This window comes from Globicephala melas, chromosome 16 (genome assembly GCF_963455315.2).
Source record: "Globicephala melas chromosome 16, mGloMel1.2, whole genome shotgun sequence".
Lineage (NCBI taxonomy): Eukaryota > Metazoa > Chordata > Mammalia > Artiodactyla > Delphinidae > Globicephala > Globicephala melas.
Window position 1 is genome coordinate 38,812,546 of NC_083329.1, and position 22,910 is coordinate 38,835,455.

General features: G+C 39.4%; 1 protein-coding gene across 2 annotated transcripts in view; it reads left to right on the top strand.

Annotated features, from left to right (window-relative positions):
* The window catches only part of PRKG1 (protein kinase cGMP-dependent 1), a 1,181,528-nt gene that overhangs the window by 66,007 nt on the left and 1,092,611 nt on the right, over positions 1–22,910 (top strand). The window contains exon 1 of one of the 2 annotated variants that reach the window (XM_030864959.2): positions 7,516–8,146. The exons of the other annotated variant lie outside the window; for it this stretch is intronic. Within the exon in view, the coding sequence (XP_030720819.2) occupies positions 7,836–8,146 (311 nt within the window). The 5' untranslated portion in view covers positions 7,516–7,835. Of the gene's footprint in view, positions 1–7,515; positions 8,147–22,910 lie in introns of those variants that run through there. 2 annotated transcript variants of the gene reach the window in all.

Below are 22,910 nucleotides of genomic sequence, written 5' to 3' on the forward strand. Positions count from 1 at the left end.
AAATGGTCTCAGACCAATTATATGATTTGAGGAACTCAAACAAGTGTCACTGTTTGAATTCAGAGAGTTCACAGTTTAGGTGTTACCTTTTAATTTCTGTGAATTGCAGACAAATTTTCTCTTTCTTGGTAATGATGTCTTTCGTATTTTAAGGACTTTTAAAACCCCGTAATGTGAGGACACCTGAGTTGTGTGTCTGGAAAGAGAACAAGAGAGATGGTTTACTCTATTTCCCCATATAGATCTTTGTTAAATAAGGTGGATGCAAAAAATGCATCCACCTCACGTATCTACCTTTACTTTGACATAAACGAGGGTTGATTTGGAGAGTGTGGTGGTGTGGTTTATATTTCATACCTGTGAGGCACGTGTGAACACACACACACACACACACACACACACTCTCTCTCTCTCTCTCTCTCTCTCTCTCTCTCCTTCATGTAACGTAGATCCCCAAAGTAGCAACAAAAGTTCCATATGGTTTGAGTATATCGAGAAGCATACTAGAACTAATTAGACATTTCAAAGACATTTTATTATATTTTGTTCTCTGCATCAAATTAAAGTGTTCTGAATTGACTTTAACAACTATTAATTTTTAAGAGATAAGAGGATTTTCATGTGAATTGAATCAGGCTTCTATGTACAGTATAAATAAATTGGCCAGTGAATGCATATTATAACTTTCAGAACACTATGCTGAGAATTAGGAGACTTGGGTTTTAAACTCTGCCTTGGGTGAGTCATTTAACTTCCTTGGCCTTTAACTTGCCTGAAATTTGAAATGAGGAGGTTGAATTACATAATCTCTCTGGTACATTCCAGCTCAAAATTCTGTGATATCCATTACTAGTAGAGAATAAGACCTTTGCTTTGTTTGTTTAGGAGGTGAGGAAGGGTGGGGTGTAAAACCATGGCAGATGTTGTCGTCAGTCCTTCAGTTCTTTGTATTTTGGGAGTGCCCGTGAGAGGGGCATAAAGTAACTGAAATAATGGGCCATGTGTGGAAATGCTGCTACCGTAGGTGAGTTTCAGTTCTGTGACAGCTGAGAGTTACTTGCTGGGTACTGAGAGAGGGTCTGACCAGTGGACACTGCAAAGTGGAAACGAGCAGTTTTCACCAAGTTCTCTATGTGCCTAACAGCAGCAATTGCTTTTAACCTTCCACAACTAAATTTTTGAAGGTTACCCTGTCATTTTTTCCACTTAGAATTGGTATTTAACATAGATGCTTTTCTAAGGAAGATAGATAGAATTTTGACTGTACTATATTCTATGAAAAACTTAGATGAATTTTTCATAATAACTCCTTTAACTCTGATTCTTGAATAAAGACATTCTTACATATTGTAATGACTCAAACAGACACTAATTCTTCTGCTTAATACCAACAAAAGTGTAGAAATCCCTATTTTTTATCTATTTGTATGGGGCATTAAAACCATATGATACTTTACATATTGCTGTTTTGGGCAACTTATTTATTGTATAGGTGTTTGCATGTTTGTTAAGTTTAAATTTGAACAACTAATATTTAAAGTATTCTTACCTACCAGTCTGTGCTTTGAAAAATGAATTTTAAAAAATCTAGTCTGGACAAGGGAGAAATTATTCTTTTCTGGAAATATACATTGGGCAAAATGACTGATAATTTTACATGTGGTTACAAATACATAGCAAATAGTGTATGCATCCTTGTTCCAAGGGTAATGCTTTCATTAATATCAGGTACCAAAATTTGGCCCTAGAATGATATCTATTTGTTTTACCAGTCTACGACTTCATTTGCCTATCATTAGAGATGGACTTCTGGATTTCCATCTCATGATTATATAAAAGTCAAATATCAAGAGTTTCCTTAATTTGAAGCTAGTTAAGTTCAAGAGAGTGAAGATTTCTATATGTGTCCCTACTGTATCTTTTTGACTGCAGCTTCCCCTCTCCTCCAAATCTCTGACATTCTCACAGTCGAAACAAAGGTCTTGCCATTTTTCTCTTGCCCAGTTCATTCAAGTTATTCACTGATAAAACCTCGATTCACTCAAACTTCTGTTTTATTGTTTTTCTTACATCTTAAGTACTTTCCCACCTTACTAATTTTAATAAGTTCGCTAGCAAAGTATGGTTTTTCACTTTTACTTTAAATTTTGATTAAAAAACAAGTGGGAAGAAAATGACCAAGTTATATCAGCTGCTAAATGCTATTTAAAATAAAAGCGACAATAAAAATATCATTGACTCAGAGCTATTCTCCTCTGAGTCACATGCTGTCAAATATGTTTTCAAATGCAAAATTACTTTTGCAAATATTTTTGAATATTTTGTGGGAAATATTGATGCATTGAGTTAGGAAATGATGTACATTTAATATGCCAGAAAAATCACTGAAATGGAATTGAGAAACTTATTAATCAGATACAGGAGATATTATGTTGCATTCTCATGCATATATTCACTGGACTTAAAATGCAGTAAAATATTTTGAGAAGAAAGCATTTTAAATGCTGTTTTATGCATTAAAAATGTTTCCATTTATGAAAGAACCACGGAAAACTTAATACTTTTCTTCTTAAAAAACTTTTCTTTTGGTCTTTGGAAATGGTCAGCTGAGTAAAGAGTACAAAGAAATTGTCTTCTTGGTAGATAGTGCATGGATTTCCATGCACATTAGTTTAGGCTGGGGTCCAACAATAACTTACCATCATCTTAAGCAGTGGAATATAAGAATTCATTTCAAGTAATATTAACTATGACACTAATTCGGTATTAAACTCTAAGCACATTAGCAAGTATGGTACAATGCACTATTACTTTCCAAGTCTCTGCAGTAAGTTTTTCATCATTAACGCTTTATGGTTTTCTTTTTCCTTTTCCATCCAGAACTTATCATTTCGGTAGTATGACTTCTAAACAACTCAACCATTAGAATTTTTACTTATATTCATTTAATTATGCATTCCTGGTGGCCAAATCTAGCCACCAACACAGTAGTAAGAATAATCTAATTTTATAGGACTTAATCAACTAGCAGGAGCTTGAATTGTTGTGCTTAATCTATAGGAAGCCAATCTGTCTAAATTCTAGATTTTTATAAGAATGATAAACCAAAAAGAGAGACTTGAATCCTTGTCTAATTTATCAAAGTATAATTAAAATTCTATTGTCTGACTCATCTCCCCTTACAGTCCAAAGACAATTCCTGTGGTGTATTATGCATTGAAATGAGATGATTGCTTTCCTAAAACACATTCGCACAAACAAATGCATAAGTGGGTTTGTAATGTGCTTAAAATGATAGGTATTATTATTACAGATCTTCCTTGGTTTTACTTTTCTGTCAGTAACTTTGAACACAAAATGTGAAAATATAAAATAGAGAGGTTCTGTTCTGCAATCCTGAATTATATAGGGCGACCAACCATCCTGGTTTGCCCAGGACCAAGGGGTACTTAGGACTTCAGTTTAAAAACTAGGACAGTCCCAAGCAATTTTAATATGAAAACCAGGACAGTCCCAGGCAAATGGGTGCAAGTTGGTAACCCTAAATCAAGATGAAATGGGGCTGAAGTGGAGACAGTTTGGGGAAAAGAAACTTTTAAAAAATCTTTTCCTGCTCTTTTAGGATTTTCCAAATTTCTCCTCTTTCCACATATCCAACCCCGAAGTCAGGCTAGTTAATGTTAAGTAATGTTTTATATCTCGGGATCCAGAACAAGGCATTAGCAACCCTTGGAAGTCCTGCAGAAGGCAATGAAGGGCAGGGGTATGGGATTGAGCTCTGCATCAAATGGTCTTTATTTGAATCCAGGCTTTGATATTCATTGGGTGGGAGATCCTCTGCCTCCCTTTTGTCAAATATAAATGGAAATAATAATAATGTCCAACTCGTAGGGTTACATGAACAGTGCCTGTCGTGCATTAAGAGCTCCAGGAAGTTAGTTATTTTTCTTGCGGTCTTGATTAAGAACAACAGTTTTGAGCAAGCCAGTATGTTTACCAGTAATAGTAACCTTCATATCTAGATTCTTAGGGTTACTTGTTCTAGCAATTTTCTGCAAGGGGAGGCTTCCATGACCCAAAACATAGCTCATCTATGTTTTGTTTGTTTTTGGTTTTGGTTTTTGCTGTTCAAGACATGTACATGAAATGGCAGAAGAAAATTTCAAACTTAGGACTCCTGCAGGAAATGTAGCACCAGTGGAATGGGCAGCTGGATGACGAAATTATCAGAGTTCTTTTGAGGCTAATTATGTTTTTAGTGTAGGATAATAAATTCTAAAGGCTTTATTTTTTTTTAATGGCCAGTATTATGATAAAGCTGAATTACTGAATGTCTTATTAAGTGATTCTGAGATTCCATTAAGGAAGGTGTGATAATATTTATTCTCAGTCATGAGAGTTGCATGCAAAATTGAAGAGCATCAATATGCCACAGGTGGGTCTGGCTACTGGTGGAACTTTGCTTCCATCAGAGCTACAACAAAGAGAGACTGCTGAAAGTAGGTTGTGAGTTGACTATGGAATTCTAGTGTATAAATTAAGTTCCTTCAAAATTGCATTGTTCTGTGCTTCAGCATCTAACATCAAGACTTCATCCCAGAAATTTAGTGGGAGAGCTCAACATATGCAGTTCCACTCCATTCCAAATTTGTGGTAGCCTAATAGCAGGAAGTAGACTTGTGCCTGATCTGTGATATTATAACTTAGCCAATTAAGTTTACTATAAGACATATAGTAAAACCTGTCTGTTGAAATGAAACTACAAAACCTTGATTATTTATGTAAAATTTATTTCCAGCATTTACCAAATACAATGCAAAAGATATTTAAGAAAATATTGGAATCACTCAAAAGGTTGAGATAGAAAACCAGGGTCCCTCAGGATTTAAACCGTCAAGAACAGCATTGAAAAACTTGCTTAAAATATTTATTTTGACTTTAAAAATGGAAGGGAAAAGCCTAGAATTCTGGATTTTGCATATACAATTATAAAGTATTTAAGGGCAATTTTACTTTTTCATCGTATAGGCTAATACAACCAAATATGTTCTTACACCTTAAATACCTTTTAAAGTGTAAGTCAATTGTAATAGTCATATCTTCCCAGCTGTTTAGTTTCTTTGCATTTATTACAACAGATTCCTGACTCTCACTATGGGATTCATCAAGGAATATATTTTGTATCACAAGAATTCCATTTAAAATGAAAATGTAACATGGATATATCCTGTAGTGGCATGTAGATATGATAGCTTAAATAATGAAAAATATTTACATAACAGTGGAAGAAACTTCACTTTTGTTAAAAAAAACCCAAAGAAACCTGACTTTTTTTTTGGTTGAACTGCTATTTTTTATTTTGGGGGAACAATGCTTTAGTTTCTTTTATCCTTTTTACATGTAGACAAGCTTTCTACAAATGAAGAAGAATCTTCTCTACTTTGTGCTGCTCAAAGAGATTAAGTAAACCCCATTTAAGCCTCAAATGAGCCTTAAAACATAACTCTGCTTAGCAGTTGTCTAATGATGTCCCCTATACATTGCTCCTGATATATTTTTAGACATAAACTCTTGGGCTCCTGCACCCTATAAGAGATCTATAGGGAAAAAAAAGTCTCATTTAGTTTTAGACATTTTGCCATGGAATTAAAGAATTCCCATAGGTTAAATAAGATAAGAATTTGGCCTTTTTCCTGGGAGAAGGAAAATGTCACGGAAGCTCTTTTAGAATGGAGTCAGTTATACAAAGCCAGAGCACTTCTGCTTGGTTTAGTTTTAATTAAAACAACAATAATTCAGAACTCCTACTTGCTGCTATCAGTATCTGTAAGTTATTCATGTTTATTTTGGGGAACTATCCACTTTATATATTACATTCTGAAAGAAATGCACTTCTGAAAATATCCATGTTGGAAAGCAGAAAAATTAAGTGTCATATCATTTGTACTGAGAGAATTAAATCATCATCTGGGTAGAAGAATGTTTAGGACTATATATCCTTTTTCATTTATACTTCTAGTTACAAACAAGTACACTTTAAATCAAAAAGCTTATAAATGTGACATTGACTAGCTGGTTCTGTTCTTTTCTTTCCTCCCCTCCCCCTCCCCATTCTTTTCTTCTTCTTCTTACTTAGATGGAACAGGCTGTGTATTCAATAGCAAAAGTGAGCACTTTTTTGGGGGGGGGGACTGATATATATGTCCTTGGCTAAATTTAGATTCCAGTGAATAGTTCTGGATTGCAATTCAGAATTTTAATTTATTTTCTACCTACTTTGTTTTATTTGGTGTTAAGGAATGGCCAAATAGAGCATCGAGGATTATAACACTGAGTTCTCAAGAACAGTAATTAGAGAACTGCAGTTAAGATGCTAAAATTTTAAATGATTTGGTGAAGATTTAGGTAAATATGAGGAATTTAAGTATTATGGAGCCTTCTAAACACGATGGGAGAATTACCCTTGGACAGAAAGGATGCTACCTAAATTGTCATCATTTTAGGAAATATTGAGCAGGCAGGGATGGGGTCGGAGGTGGGAGTAGGTGGAGGGGGGCGGCACTTTACCACAGCCCGTCTAGGATCCTCCTTTTCTTTAAGATTTTCCCTCTTCTTCGAAGTTTGTGTCTTGCCATTCAAGTGGAAGGATACAGCCCTAACGGCTGGGTTGTCAAGGAAGTAATTTCAAAGATATGGTTCCATTTCAGGATGAACTTTTTGGAATTCTGCAACGATTTTGACCCGCCCTGCGCTCCCCGCCCAGAATTCAGCACAGGGAAGGAGCAAGACCGTTCCATAAACTATTCCGCAGACACTGGTTTAAGTGGGAGGGGCAGTGGGGAAGCTGAGCAGCCCTCTGGGGCACAATCCCGTTTCGACCCTTGCCCCAAAAAGAGTTCATTAATCCGTGTTTGAAAGGAGCGGAAAGCGGAGTCATTCGCAGGAGCTGGCAATGCTGACGGGGGAGAAAAAAAATCAGAAGCTCCCTCCCTCATCCCCAAAGGCGCCTGGATGTGAGTGGAAGTCCCTCCCCTGCACGGATACTCTCTCCTTTCCTGAAAGGCAAGTTTGTTTTCAAGCGTTAGCCACCTGTGTGAGGCGCTCCCCGTGAGAAGGGCTGCGTGGAAGACGCGAGAGCTCAGCCACAGGCTGGGGAGCCTTTCTTGGTGAGGCTGGCGGTCCAGACACCTGCAGAACTCAGCGCGCTGAGGATGCAGAGCCCGCTCTGCCCTCCCTCGTCGCCAGGATTGTAGTCCCACGTCCTCCAGCCTGGTATGCTCTGGAGCCGGCTAACGCTTCCCGAGTTTGCGCGGGGTCCCCCCGGTCCTCTCCCGCCCGCCTCCCCGCCCCCAAAGTAGTGCTCCCGCCTCGCTCCGCCCGTGCAGCCCTCGGCGCGCTCAGAGGTTTATCGGGCTCCCCACACGCTCCGCCGGCTTCCTCCGGCGCCCGGCGTGAGTGACCCGGGCACGCCTGCCGCGGCCTCGGAGCCCCCATCCAAGTCCCTTCTCCCGCTCCCCTGCCATCGCGCTCCCGGCTCTTCTCCCTGGCGCTGCGGCGCCCACCGCGGTTCAGGTTGAATACCGGTTCGACCCGCCTTTTGGCTCATCCCAGCGCTCAGCCTCACAGCCCGGAGAAGTGGAATCTGCCCTGAAACTCTCGGTGGCTGGAGCCGGGAGACTGGGCATGCTCAGAAGCCAGGGCTGGCTTTGGTCTCAAGTAGGAAGCTTTCGCACTCGGGAGGCAGCAGCGACTTTGGGGAAAGTTGATCGGAGAGGGGAGGACGCCCCAAGACGCGGAGCAGCGGCAGGAAGGAGCCCCCGGCAGCCCCGAGGAGCATGGGCACCCTGCGGGATTTACAGTACGCGCTCCAGGAGAAGATCGAGGAGCTGAGGCAGCGGGATGCTCTCATCGACGAGCTGGAGCTGGAGTTGGATCAGAAGGACGAACTGATCCAGAAGCTGCAGAACGAGCTGGACAAGTACCGCTCGGTGATCCGGCCGGCTACCCAGCAGGCGCAGAAGCAGAGCGCGAGCACCTTGCAAGGCGAGCCGCGCACCAAGCGGCAGGCGATCTCCGCTGAGCCCACCGCCTTCGACATCCAGGATCTCAGCCATGTGACTCTGCCCTTCTACCCCAAGAGTCCACAGTAAGCAGGGGTTACGCTCCGGGTCCGTGTGGCACCCTGTCGGTGGGGAGCTGCGGGTCTCTGTATTGTCTGTCGGCCCCCGCCCCTCCCGCTTGCCGTGTCTGTCCTCATCCTCAGAAATGTTTCATTTTAACGGGCACTTCTTGCGGGGCTGTGCACGTTTCTCAGAGTCAGACTCACTGCACCTACGTTGCCTTCGTGTCTTTGTCAGATGTCAAGCTATTCTTTCTTTTTTTTTTTTTAATAAACATATACATTCATATAGGCCCCCTACTGTACGTAGAGTTTGAATGCGCCCCCGGTGTGCATTGTGCTGTGTATGTGTGAGTGTGAGAAGAGGAATAGAAAGCCCCGTCTCCCAAATGCTCTGACAAACCTGCCCAACCGGAAAATCCTAACTGCAGGCTCATCAGACTTGAAATGAAATGCGTCTGCTATCACCCTTACTTTCTATGCTTTTGTGGCGCTCCCGGATTTCTCTACATGCCGGCGTTTCTCGCTGGTACCCTTCGAAGCTGATGTTCTGGCATCATCAAAGTGTCAAAAATAAGCAAATACACATATGAAAGGGAAGATTTTTTGATTTCCAGAATTCGACGACATTTACAATCCACCTGTGGAAGCCTAGTCTGTTGATTTTTTAAAAAAATATATTTTTAAATAACATCTGAGGGAGAATATTGCTTATTTTCCTTAAGGAATTTATATAATGTTGCTAATGGGGGGGGGTGCCTCTGTCTCCCAAGAGGGTTGCATGTTTCTAGGGTCAGATACAGAGAAGTACACTTATCTTTATTGACAACGTGGGCACATTGTTTGCCTTACTCCTGGCTTCTGAAGCAACTACTCTGGTATTCTAGCATTTTAGACAACTGTGTAGTTCTGATGTCAGTGGGCTTCACAACTTGGGTGGGAAAATTGAATGAAGCTTCTTATACACCACTCAACTCAGAGTTCTTACAGAGAGTAAAGTGGCAGGAGCATGAAGTTAATATGGAATGAGCACCCAGATGAATGGTATTTTAAGTTAATAGATAATGACATAATTGATAAAACGAAGGGTTTTGATACTCTATTCCTAACAGCACCACGTTGGCTGGATGACACGTGTTACATAATAATATGAGGTCCCTGGGAACCCTTCACTTTATAAACACAAAGATTTAATATAAGGAGAAAGAGTATTTGATTGTCTCCATCTGTATTTATTGGATGTGTGTGTGGGGGTGGCTTGTGAGTAGGTACTAATGATACTTTTGAAAACTTAGACGTGTAACTATCCTTGTTGGTTGCAGTAGAGCATTTGCTGTTCCTCATGCAGGTTTAGTTTAAGGAGAAGTTTGTATTCTGTGAGTGTGGGGAAGAGACAATAAGGATAAACATTTCCGAGATTCTAACCTCACAGAGTTGCCCTAATAGTTCAGTTCAGTAGATTTAGATCTGCTTTCGAAACCTGAATGATCTGAATCCACTTCAGCTTTCCCCGGTAAGTTAATTTGCAGTCCTGACATGCTTGCCTGTTTTAGCTAATGAGGTACATGACCATCTCTCCAGGGCCAAGTTTTGCATAATGAAAAAAATAAGTCAAAGACAGCTCTCTGCATCTTTCAGCATTCCATAGGATCCCATTTTAGTATCTGCAGGAATTTGGAGTAACTCAGAGCAAACTCTGCTTTTATAAAAAGACGATTTTAATAGGTTTTATTTGAAGCATGATCAAGCCAGCTGATAACTCCGGTGAAACATTCTATCAGGCAAGATCTAAAGGAATCTAGGCAGTAGGGACCGAGCTGTATAATGTAAGTTTTAGAAATCTCTTAGTGCTTGACATGTAGAGCAACTAGATTTTTTAAAAAATCCATGGTGGAAGATGAAATTAGTGTGGCAAATAATTCACAACATTCTGTCATAATAAACATTTTACCTGTTGAACCATACTGTGCGTTCTGATATTTATTTAATAACTTGTGCTTTAAGGAAGTCAACTATTAAGGTATCACCGTGATGGTTTTGGTGATTCTGAAGGATTATACTGAAGAAAACGATAGAATGAATGTCTTCCAAGCTTAAATAATTTTGGAAAAACATCTGTTCTTTTTTCACACTTACATAAAGAAAACTAGAATAAAATTTGCTTAAGTGTAGAGTACCTTTGGTAAGAGAAAGAGAAGTATATTGTATGCAAAACGATTATTCTTATGTCATTTGAGTGATTGTACAAGATGGTTCTACAAAGGATTAGGAATTTTTGCCAAAGTGAAGGAGACTTGTTTGAATTTCTGTTTATTTCACTATAAATAATTTGATTATACCAACTTACTGGCAACAAGTGTTTATATCTTTATATTTTATTTTTAGTACAAGTTAAATTTGGTCATCATTCTTAAACTTACAGATTATTGGGAGTTGGAGTTAACATGAAACCATCTAAATAGTCCAAAATTGATTTCAAATTTATGGTCATGTAGTTTTCTATTCTCTTTCTGTTGGATATAGGTGACTACCCAGGGAATGTCCTATTCAATTATCTATGTGTGCGAATATGTTTGTTTACTTTTTGCTTACCGAGGTTATCTTCTGAGGATTAGAATCTTTAAAAACTTATTTTTTTAGTGATTTTTTGACCATTTGAAAAACAGTGTAAAATATAAATTAACGTAACATATTTGATTTGGAATTTTCCCTGTAAGCTGGAATTGGAGGGAAGGCTGTGTCCGATTCTAGCACAGAGCTGGGGCACTCCTGCTGCACCTGTGAGGCAGGGGGTTGTTTTGGTTTGTCTCTTTCACATGTGTCTAGAAATAACCCTTAAGCCCTTTTTCTGTTGTCATTTGAAGAGCAAAGAACTGATTAGCAAATTGGAATCTATATTCTACTGCTACCAAATATCTATTTGAGAAGGTAAAACTATTAGACTATGTTTTGAATTAAATTAAGCAAATAAACGCTTAAAAATGAAAACTATATAAAAATATTCATTTTATGAGATCAGCCTATTGATTATATATAGAGAGTGGTTCTTATGGATTCTTAAAGTAATTTTATTTCATGCTATTTTATTCCTGAAAATTGACTCTGTAATAGATTAGAACGTTCTGTCACTGGTATGTTGATCTAAACCCTTTACCTATTGTAAATATTCTCAAATCCTTTCCATTTTGCTGTCATAGGGCTCTGTGTTTTTTTCAGTTGGTCTATAAAGCCTTGAGTTCCTATCAAAAGTTGTTAGTGTCTCTGTGTTTTTGTTAAGCTATTGCTTTTCACCCTAGAGAAAAACTGAATTTCAAAGAAGGATGACATATTTTGATTTGTAGTGTTACGCCTTTTGATGGTGAAGTACTTTGGGGAGCTGAGGATAGAAAGAAATATATGTTCTTATTTTTAGGGAGGCATTAATTTTAGCAAGATCTTATCTGATTTTTTTTTTAAACCTTGACATTAGTACATTTCAGGAGAAATAGAATCTTCCTAAAGGCTGTCTGTTAAATTCTGTAGGAAGTTGGGAGAATTCTAGGATCTTAGTGTAATCATAGATGGCATGATATTAAAACACAGATTTCTTCATAGGTAGCAGTTAAATTTCAAATATGCCCTATAGCTCAGTTCAGTACTTTTATGGGATGCACCATGTGCAAGTTAGTGTCATGCGTTAGAGAGGAGAATTGTGTAAGTCCTATGAAGGAGTTAACCAGGGCTTAACAATACTGCACAAGTAAATATTCTAGCAAGTAGAGTAAGGTAAGTCACAGAGGAGATACCTAAGACAGGTGGCAAAATATAATTGAGCCCATTTAATTTTATGGTATCAGAAACTCTTGTGGAAGTGGAGGTATTTAAAGTTAAGTATTTGATCGATGGCCATGATTTAGGTGAGTGGTGATGGGATAAGAGGGGTGGGGTTAAGGTGAGGAGGGCCGTCAGCAAAGGGAAAAGACAGCAAAAGAAATCAGAGGGTACATCAGGGGAACGACAGCAGCTAGTGGCAGTAACAGAATGCCGTGGTGGAAATTGAGGAAAAGCAAGTTTAGGCCAGAGAGAATCAGGATGAGTAGGTGAGAGGGCACTTGGCGCTTGTTGTTAGAATAATTGAGGGGTGTGTGTGTGCGTGCACGCACGCAGGTGTGTGGGCACAAGCGTGCACTTTACACCAGGGACTAATTGCTACCTGTTAATAAAGCTCTGCATCTCAGATGTCACTGCAGTCCACCATCTCCCACCAGCACAGTCCTGATAGTAACTATAACTCTCCTGACTAGGTAAGAATATTGAATTTAACCAAGCAGCAGATGATTAAAACTCTCAAAGAAACTGAGTTCCACTCGTAAAGAAAGCAAGCTCCTCTTTCCACTCACTTCTAAATGTTCCCACTGGAAACAATCTGATTTTGTGCCACAGACTAGCATGGCAGATTCCTCACATACCCAGGCGAACCGGACCTACATGAGAATTGAACCTGAAGTCGATTTTTGAAATTCATCTTTCTTGTTCTTGTGGAGGAGTTCAATTCCAACTTAACATTATTCTAATAGACTATCCGATTTAAGTTTGATTGTTAATTTGACATCATGGTCTGTGGCAGTAAAATTGAAGTTGTGGCAGCCTTTATAAAAATAAGACCAGGCTGCTAAGACCCTATGAGGGTGTTTGGAAGCATAGTTGTTTGCCCCTAGAATGCGGCTTATAATGAAAATACTGATAAGCCCTTCAATGGAGGAGCTCCAGAGACTGCCTGAGAATATAAATGACCAACTTCCTTGCTCTACTGAGCCACATTTCCAAGCTCCTGCTACTTGTTATTTCACTGAAGAGTTGGGTTTGGAGTCCTAATGGCAAAGGGTAGAAGAAGGCAGACGATGTTTCTATTGTTGCTGTTTGTAGGTTATAAGGCATATGGACACATTTTTTCTTTCCTGTCTGCCTAGCAGTGGAGGGTCTCCATGGTATCCTAGCAACCAGATTCGAACACCAGGCTGCTTGCTCTTTCTCCCATCTCTACCATAGGTGCTGCCGCCCATCCCAGAGAACTGGGTCCGATGCTAGCACTCAGACGCTCCGACTTGAATGTTCCACGTCCTGAGGACGCAAGACAATATGATAAATAAGCACGTGCTGAAAGCAGCATTTACCAGTATGCGCAACAGCTTATTATGCAATCACATCTGTGGCACTTTGAATCCTAATCTGAACTGTTGGGCTGGCGCTGTTTACCACCCCATGCCTGACAGCCCTTCTCTACTTCCTCACGCCCAGCCTTCTGACACCGATTCCCCTTTCCTCTCACCATCTGACTGCATTCCTCGGCATCTCCTTCAAGTGTATTTTCTGGGAAGTTAACTACGTACAGCCTGTTTGAACTCTCTGAGTGTATTTTGTTTGTAAGAGCAGAGGGATGTTCTCCCTCCAAAACTGTCATGTAAATATAAACAAGGGCTCAAAATCTGTAGCTACACAAAACATGTTGTACAAAAGGTGGGACTACAAATATACTCTCAGAAGTGTCTTGTTTCTGAATGGATTTTATATTCAGAGTTATTAATAGGAAAAAAGCAGGAGAGAGTGGGAAGAAGAGATGTGTGTCAGGGGGGCAGGAAAGGGCAAAGCGAGATGACTATTGTGAAAGCTATGCCATGTTTGCAAAGAAGTTGGAAAGGAGCGATGGGCTTTGTGGGCAAGTGAACAGGCAATGAGACTGGAATGGAATTTACAAGTAAGATAGCACTTCGTGACGCCCGAATTGGAGTCTACCAGAGGCTGGCCTCCTCTGGGAGTGGGAGCCATACTGGGATTTTGGCAGAAAGTCATTAAGATGTTTCCCTTTAGACCAGTGCTTGTTTTGAATGCCTTGTATTGTCCCTTTGAAACATTCCTTAGTCTGATACCAGGGAGGGCTTGGTGGTCTTCATGCAGTCCACTGTGCAGTGCAGAAAAAGGAATGAGGAGGGCAAGTCAGTGCATCACTCTTTCTGAAAAAATAGGTCAGAATGGCTAACATTTATTGAGCACCTACTCTGTGGCAGGCCACTGCCCCTTGTGCTTTACATAGATTGTCTTTTTTATCAAACAACCTTGTGAGGAAGACTCCAGATTATCCTGTTTCATGCAAGGAGCAGGACAGTAAAACTTGGAGAAACTAAGTAACTTGCTTAAAGTCACACACTTTATGAAAGGCTGAATCTGAATTTGAACTTGCGAGCCATTCTCTTTAGCCATTAGGTTCTTCTGCTTCCCAAAGGGGTGTGAGGATGAGGCAATTGCATGAAATCCTAATAAATACCATATAGGCTGTTCTCAGGCGAGTATTTGTTCACCAGTAGTTAAATAGGAAGCAGAAGAACTTTGGGAAAAGTGGAAAACATAAGATAGGACCATGGCTCCCAAACTTTGCTGCACATTAGAATCATCTGGGGAGCTTAAAAAAACCAAACCAATTAAAATCAGAATGTCTGGGGGTGGAAGCCAGCCATCAGTATTTTTATAAGATTCCTCAGATAATTGCAATGAACAGCACAATTTAGGAAACACTCTGATAGTTAGACAACAGGGTGTGTGTGTGTGTGTGTGTGTGTGTGTGTGTGTGTGAGAGAGAGAGAGAGATTAAACAAAGAAACAGGATAAACTTTCCACTTAAAAAATTGAATGTTTCTATTGGCTAAAACCTTTAAGTACTAGGGACTTTAAAAAAGCAGATTTTTTTTGGCAAATTATAGGTGTATACTATTTAGTTAATGCCTTATTGTTTATTTCCCCAGGTAAGTAATCATTACCTTACCTAGTCCATCAGTTCTCAACCCTAGGCTGCATGTTAGAATCACCTAGGGAATTTCGGAAACATCTTTCCTGGGGGGTGCCACCTCCAGAGATTCTGATTTAATTGCTATCTGGTGGCCTGCAGGTGGAGGTATATTATTTGAGCTCCCAAGGTGATTCTTATATGCAGCCAGGACTGAGAACCTTTTCTGCAGCCCGTTCCACATCAGTTGTTACAGGCTCCTTGAATTCCCATGCTTTGGGAAAGTACTTTCCTTGGTTCCCTTTTACCAGTCCCAATCCCCTGCTTGCAGTGGAGCCAGGCAGCTCCAGCTCCCCAGTTTCCATAGCAGCTGCACATGTCAGTTTCACTGTGCTCTCTGGGGTGACCCGCAAGGACCTGGGGCACAGAAAGTGGCAGCAGCTCCCTTCAGTGGGTAAGTACGCTTCCTCTTTCCTGCCAGCCGTGAGCCATGGCCACGGCTCATGTTAAATGGTTTAACTTTGAACCAAATGGTTTTAACTTTGAAATAGTCCTCATGAAAAGGAATGGCAAATAAATACAATAAAAAGCCCACTGTGAATGTAGCATGTGATGTGTCAGATATGACACATCAGGATCAGCCATCAACCCAAGTTTGTTTTTCCACTCACTGAGGGGAGCTGCTGTGTTAGCCAATAAGACTGTTTCCTGGTGTCCCAGATGCTTTTATGAAATGTTCGGTGTATAAAGGTGAAACAGTGACGAGCCTCCCTTGGAAGAGCAGTACAGGGCTTGTAGCGCTTCTCCTTCTGGTATGTGATGTCTCTGTAGCCAGCTACAGTTTTTTTTTTCTCCTACAGATATTTTATCCTTTTAAGGCAAACAGCCTGAGCTCAGACTGAAGAGTACTTCCCGAGGAGGCTTCAGAGAAAGCAGAGCTACCACAGCAAGCTCTCAGCCCCCTTTTCAGACGGTTTGGTCTGAGTGAACAGATATGGTCACTGCAGGCAGACGAGAGGTCTGATGTGACACCTGCAGGACAAGAATCTCGGTGGGTCCCTCAGGAAAGCTCCAGAGGGAGCTGGGAATTTCTATGCCCTGTGGTCATAACCTCACTGCTGCCCCTATTGCCAGCTTTTTTGTCTCTTTCTTGCCCTCTTTCCTCTTATATTGTTAAAAACTCCTCAAGATGTTCCTAATTGTTTCTGATAGGAGCCTATTTACATTTGTAATTTAATCATTATCTTCTCAGGTGAGGCCCAGCCAATATAGCACTTTATATAAGTGATGAAAATAACTAATATAATTGCAAATACTTTTTGGTGAAAATAATCTCTTTAGAATGGGAGTCAGCGAGAAGCTTTCTTGTTTCTTTCCACCTCCTCCTAAAATATGAAAATGTATTCAGCTGACAGGTAGCATGTAAAAGCAGAGTAGATGTCGTGAGACTGCCCAGAGGACCTGGGACATTAATTATGCAGGGAAGTTAATCATAAGGAAAGTAAACACTTTCATTATGAATCCAAGTTCATGTCACGCATTTGATTATGGGACTTAAATGGGAAGCACAAAAGGAATTAGCAACAATAAAGAAACACGAACAAAAGCATGTGTTCACTTATATGGCTTAGCAGTTAGAAGCAGAATGATGGGTAAGAGTTGGTGGTAGGACACTAGGAAAGTATCTGTGTCTTAGAGTTCTTATAATCCAGGCTATGAAAGGATGGGGGAAAGGTATAGAAAAAGAATCAGTGACAATTTAGTGTCAATATATACTACTTCCACTTGCATCAGAATTTTTTTTTAAATGTTAATTACCTTTACCTGTCTAAAGATCATAAGTGCTAATTAAACTTCACCAGAATTCCTTTATGACAGATGCAACTTCATTGCCTTCCGTATGGAGGTGGTGTAACTTAGGGCCTGCAAAAGCATAAGTAAATAGCTTAAATTATTAATATGTGTCAAAAGCAGATCTCCTAGTGCTATTGACCTTCTAATGCTCAGTTGTATTTTCTCACTTCCAGACCATACCTGCTCTTTACGAGTAGTGTTGTATTTCTTTGAACGTGAAATAATTATAGTATCGGCCAGTTTAATTTGGTTAATTGCATTCCATGTCAGTGATGACAAATACACTTTAGTTAAGCAAAATACTCTTGTTATTTTCTGAATCAATTGTAGTATGGTGCCATCAAGCTTTCACCAGATCTGGGCCAAGGAGTAATGAGATAACGTGAGGGAAAAACATCTCCTTTCTGGATATACTGTGTATCATCTTAATGGTCCAACTCTATCAATAAATTATAGTGTTGACAGTGCTTCTAAGTCTGGACTGGGAGGAAGGAAAAAAGGGTTGTCATGACAAGCTGGGAATTTTATTGTTTTTTTTTTTGGTTTGTTTTTTTGTGGTATACGGGCCTCTCACTGTTGCGGCCTCTCCTGTTGCGGAGCACAGGCTCCGGACGCGCAGGCTCAGCGGCCATGGCTCACGGGCCCACCCGCTCCGCGGCACGTGGGATCCTCCTGGACCAGGGCACGAACCCATGTCCCCTGCATCGGCAGGCGGACTCTCAACCACAGCGCCACCAGGGAAGCCCCCGGGAATTTTACATTTTGTCCCTCTGGAGTTATTGTTACTGATGGACTGCAAGGTGGACTGGCCGTTCTCTCTGGCGTCTACAGGTGGCTGGCGAGCAAGCTTTACAAGTCAGCACAGCTCCACACTTATATCTTCATAAGATGCATTTTGTCTAAATCATTGGTGACTGAGTAACACATTTTACATTATGACGAGGCCTCATATTCGACCTGTGCTGGTTTGACGGGGTGGTACAATACCCTTTACAGAGGAATATTAAACATCTGAAAGTGACAGGTACTATTTTGCTAAGCCTGTAGTGGCAACTCGTTATGCCAGTGGGAAGAGAGAAAAAAGAAAAGGTGTAGTGGAATAAACCCTAGTGTCCGCTGCCTGCGCTGTGGAGCATGGAACTCTACGTGAATCATGGTCTTTGCTCTTGGTAATTGCTACCCTCTTATTTAGGAACTGTCCCAGGATACCAAAGCTTAGAAAAGGAAGCCCATAGACACTCAGAGAAGTAAGAGTTGCTTTTTGGTTGGAAGATCGATTTAGTGAATCCCTCTTCATTTTGAGTAATGGATTTTACTTCATAGAACTTATTCAGTTCTGAATTTTTAGAGGAAAGTCTTTTTTTTCCCCATAGCATTTGGTACAGTGCAATATATAAGAACTGCTCAAAGTTTCTAGTCATTCACTTAATACTTAACTTTATAAAAATGTAATATTCAACTCCATTATCCATTTGTATGAACAATGTTTCTTGTTGTAGATCTGAAAAGCTTTAGAATATTGTGAAAGAAACTCTGCTGTGACTTTTTTTTCTTAACAGTGGTAGCCTTCATCAGGGAATAGTCATTTTTCTTCAAAATCTAACTTCAGACATTTTGTTGTTCTTCATAAAAGAAAAATAATGACATGAAAAATTGTAATCGGCCTGTCTCTGCCTTCCAGATGTTTTAGCATTACTTAGTATGGAAACCTACACTCTCTTATTGAAAAAAGAAAAAAGAACTAAATGATTTCTCATTCATGTAGCACTAAATGACATAAAACTAAATGGTTTTAACTTTGAAATAGTCCTCATGAAAAGGAATGGCAAATAAATACAATAAAACGCCCACTGTGAATGTAGCATCTTTTGTTAACTTCTTGCCACCTCTTTGCATACTTCATGATGCTTTTGCCTTTGCCTTTTTGATGCTTTGCTTAAGACATTAAGATGTTCATTTCCCCCTCTTTTTGAGTTTTGGTGGGAAATACCTAGCCTATAAAAAAAAAAAGAGGCTTTTTGATTTTGGTTTTTGATATCAGGCAACCACTAGGAGAGTATAGTCTATGGCATTTGAAATAATAATAATTACAGAAAAAAATTCCAGAAGTGAAGAAGTTAGAAGCATTATATATGTGTGAGTGTTTGTTTACATGTTTATGGATAATTATAAGATACTATTTCAGAGAATTCTGATATTTAAAGAGAATCCTATTATTTCCATCAAAAGCGATATTCCATCTATAATATACCCATGATTATTTTAAGCAATCCAGAGTTCCTCTTCTATACCCTCAGAAATGAAGAGGTCAAAAGAACAGATATTAAAATACTTTGGTGAAGATCCCACCACAGAATGTGCAGAGAGGTAAAAAAAGTGAAACACATCACCAGAACATTTATCCTAAAGTAAGAAACAGAACAATGCTCATCACAGAGAAGGCTACCTTTCTCAGATGACCTTTTCTCTTCTGTGACTTATCTTTTGGTACCACCGCTGAAGTCCTGTGCCATGTAAATCATTTATCATCAGAGAGCAGTGCTTTGTCTTCTGAGTTACTGTCAGTGTGATAGATGGAAAAGAACTCAAGTATACTTTTATTTGTCTTGGCAAGAGTGGCATTCTCTGCTAGGTGAACTTAGAGGTTATTAAATAACATCCAGGTGAACCCTTGCTAGTGAGTTTTTAAATCATCTATGTCAGATTTTCCCCTTCCTTCTTGACGCCCATTACTATATTTCAAAGATTCTCTTTGTAGTTCAGTCTATTGCTTCATCATGATTAATGATGTTTCTTGTTCCAACTAGCCTCACTTTTTTTTCTTTACCTTTTTTGCTTTTCTTCTAGACATAGAGAACAATTTCTCTCATCTTTACTGAAATCCCTTGTAAAGTAAAGGTAATAATTGTTACTTTTTAGCCCTGTCTTTACTGATCAATTAGTTATGCTACTGCTGCTAATTATTACTAAAACTATTTGTCTTACTGTATACTGTATAAGCTTTCTCATTTAATTCTCACAGTAATCTGATAAAGTAGGTACTGTTCATCCCATTTCTTTAGATGGAGAAAGTGTGGCACAGAGAAGGTAAACAACTTGCTCAAAATAAAACAGTGGGCTGGAGCAGGCAAAAGCAGGTGTGAGTCACCCCAGAGCCCATGCGTGTTCTCTGTGTGCCATGCTGCTTAGCTGGTTGTCCCAACAACTCATTTGTTTTGTATAAGTCCTATTTCCATTCTCTTTTATGATTGTGTTCCTTTAATGTAGTTCTTCAGTAATTTTTCATGTACCCACATTTTTTCATGTGCCATATACTGACACACCTATGGTGGTCGTGAGTCCATTCTCTTTTAGAGACTAGCAAACCTTAGTATCATGGAAGTTCTTCTTACAAGGATGCTGTATTTCTGCTGTATTCAAATTGTTATCTAATACAGTTGCTCATGCCTAAGTATTTTTTTGTTGTATCATACACAGAAAGCTTTCTCTGTCTTGTACTTTCATATTTTGTTTTGGTTTGTTTGTTTTTGGTTAAAAAATTTTAGTGGCCTGTCCAACTGAATTTAAATTTAAATTCCCATTTTAAAGAAACATTCCGTCAATTTACCAATGCTTTATTTCCTTATCTATTTTCCCCTAAGTATTAGCCTCTTAATTTAACTGAGTATTATTAGAAAGTTTATCAAATACCCTCTGATTCTTTTTTTCTGGTAACATAGTCTATGGATTGGTTTTCAGTTGTTTATGTATTTGTTCAGTCTTTACCAATAAATTTAATATTTATTTTATTTTTTTAATTTTTTAAAATTTTTTAAATTTAATATTTATTAAGTAACTAGTGTAGGGCTCTACTAGATGCATCTCTTTTTCACCCCAAAATTATTTAATGCCAGAAAATCTGTGGTATTAGACTATCTGCTAAAAAGTACATTGCCTTTTCAGGGATTCTTCCAACATGGATTGAGCCCAGCATACCTGGGCTGGAGCTAGGTTCCCAGTGCTCAGTCTGACTTTGTAGTGCTGTGTACTTTTCCTTTTTCATGTTCATCCGAGTTTGAATTTCTGTAGGTTGGTCATTGTTTGGTTAACATCTCCTTCTCCTAGAAGATGGTAAATTCCCTGAAAACAAAGCCAGTGTCTCTTTTGCTCCGTGTTGCATCCTTGGAGCCCAGACAGGCGTGGCACACAGTAGGTGCTTAATAACTCTTTGCCGGAGGAAGGACAAAATGAAGCTTCTCCATGTTCCTGGCCCTCATAGTTCATCTTTTAAATTTAAAATTTTGAAAATGGGAAACTTATGTTACTGGGCTCAGGAGAACTTGGAGGTACTTTTGGCTTGGCTGGAAGAGTTTCACAGACTTTGAACTTGAATGCCTTGTCATGCCTTTCTGGGAGCCCCTGTGCTCCTCAGGTTCATCACTGCCCGTCCTGTCTTTAGCTCACCATGCCTCTTGTATATATTATCTGACTGGCCTCTGAAGGCATTTCAGGTTTTCACCTGAAAAACTGGGACTGCGTAGTCTTGAAGAGTCCCTTCTAGTTGGAATAATCTGTGATTTTAAATGATCTTTCCCAGGAAGCATATTTGTCCTCCAAGTCAAATAAGTGTCTTAAGCTCTGTGACATAAGACCTCATAAATTGGTTAAACTTGAAAAGTAACTGGGTTGATTGAGAAATACTTGCCTGGAATTAATGGAAAGAGTTTACAGATAATCTATCAAAATTTTAAATCCTTTTGTGGACACAGCCACAACTCTCACTAACAAAATCCGGTCAGGTTTACAGTAATAGCTTTGCTGATTTTAATTATCCAAATGGTCACATAGATTTTAATATTGTGAGATGGTACAGACCATCAAACTCATGATAAAATATAAATTCATTAGGTGTTTACTCCAACGTCAATCAAATTAAAACAGGGAACGTTTAAAGGCTGATTTTGTTTGCATGTTGTCTCTTAGTTCTTCAGGATGGAACCTGGGAACTCCCAATCCTAGAAAAAAACTTCTTTTTTTTTTTTTAACCCTATCTGACCATATGCTTCTGTGAAGGTCTGAGGTTAAATTCCTGAAAGGCCTATGTGCCAATGCAGCTGTATATCTTGTATCTGATAAAAGTGAGGCTTAATAACAACATATATTAATTGGCTGGAAAATGAATATGTGTGTGATCTCATTTATGCCTCACAATATCTAAATGAATAAAGGAGGACAGATCATTTCCTTTTTACAGAAGAGATGATTAAGGATCAAAGAGGTGAGGTAACACAACCCAAATCCAACAGCTCATAAGTGATAACTCTGTAAATACAACAGGCCATCAGACTCAGTCCATCCTTCTTTCCACACTCTGTGCAGCATCACAGCATCATGAGGTGGCCTTGAGACTCCACTGAGTCCTGTTGTTCAGCAATGCATTTATGGAAAATCCAAGCAGGTAGGCTCAGAGCACAGCATATACAATGGATAAGGGCATGGGCTCTGATTCAGTTGCTACTTTGCCACTCACGAGGTGTACGAGGTTGAATCTTTCTGAGCTTCCTTTTTCTCATTATGAATGAGAACATGCCATGATTAGAGATCATGTTTGTGGGCCCTTCAGTACAGGGTACAAAAAATAGTATTCTACAAATAGCAGAAAACATAAGCTGTTGGAATTATCATTACATTTTCCTTGTTATTGAATTAGCCCAATTCCATTACTAGTGCTATAAACATCTCTTAACCAAACTGAAAAGCACGAGGTGGAAAGACAAGACCTTTCAGTCTTGACAAAGTCCTAGAGAACAGCACAATGCAACCTAGCCTGGTTTTGCTGGGTTTGACTCAGGAAGATTGACAGCAAGAATCCTTTGTTGACTCCTGTGGCTGGGCTAATCATGGACAAGAAAGGGCAAACATAAGCAAGCTTGAAGGTCCATAATGATGCCATTCAGTTCGTTCAACCAGCAGTTAGAGGCCTACAGAGAAGTGAAGAATGGATTGACCAAGTTTGAACTGAGTGCCATGTATTGTAGTTATTTTATGTTAGGAAATCATAGTGATAATAGTTGTATAGTATCTGAAGGAAAAGCTGTCTGTGCTCTAAAGATGCAAAGACTACTTGGTGGTCATTGTTTGGAGGTGCATTTATGTGACATTGTAGTAATATTACTCTTAACATTCATTTTAACACGTAGG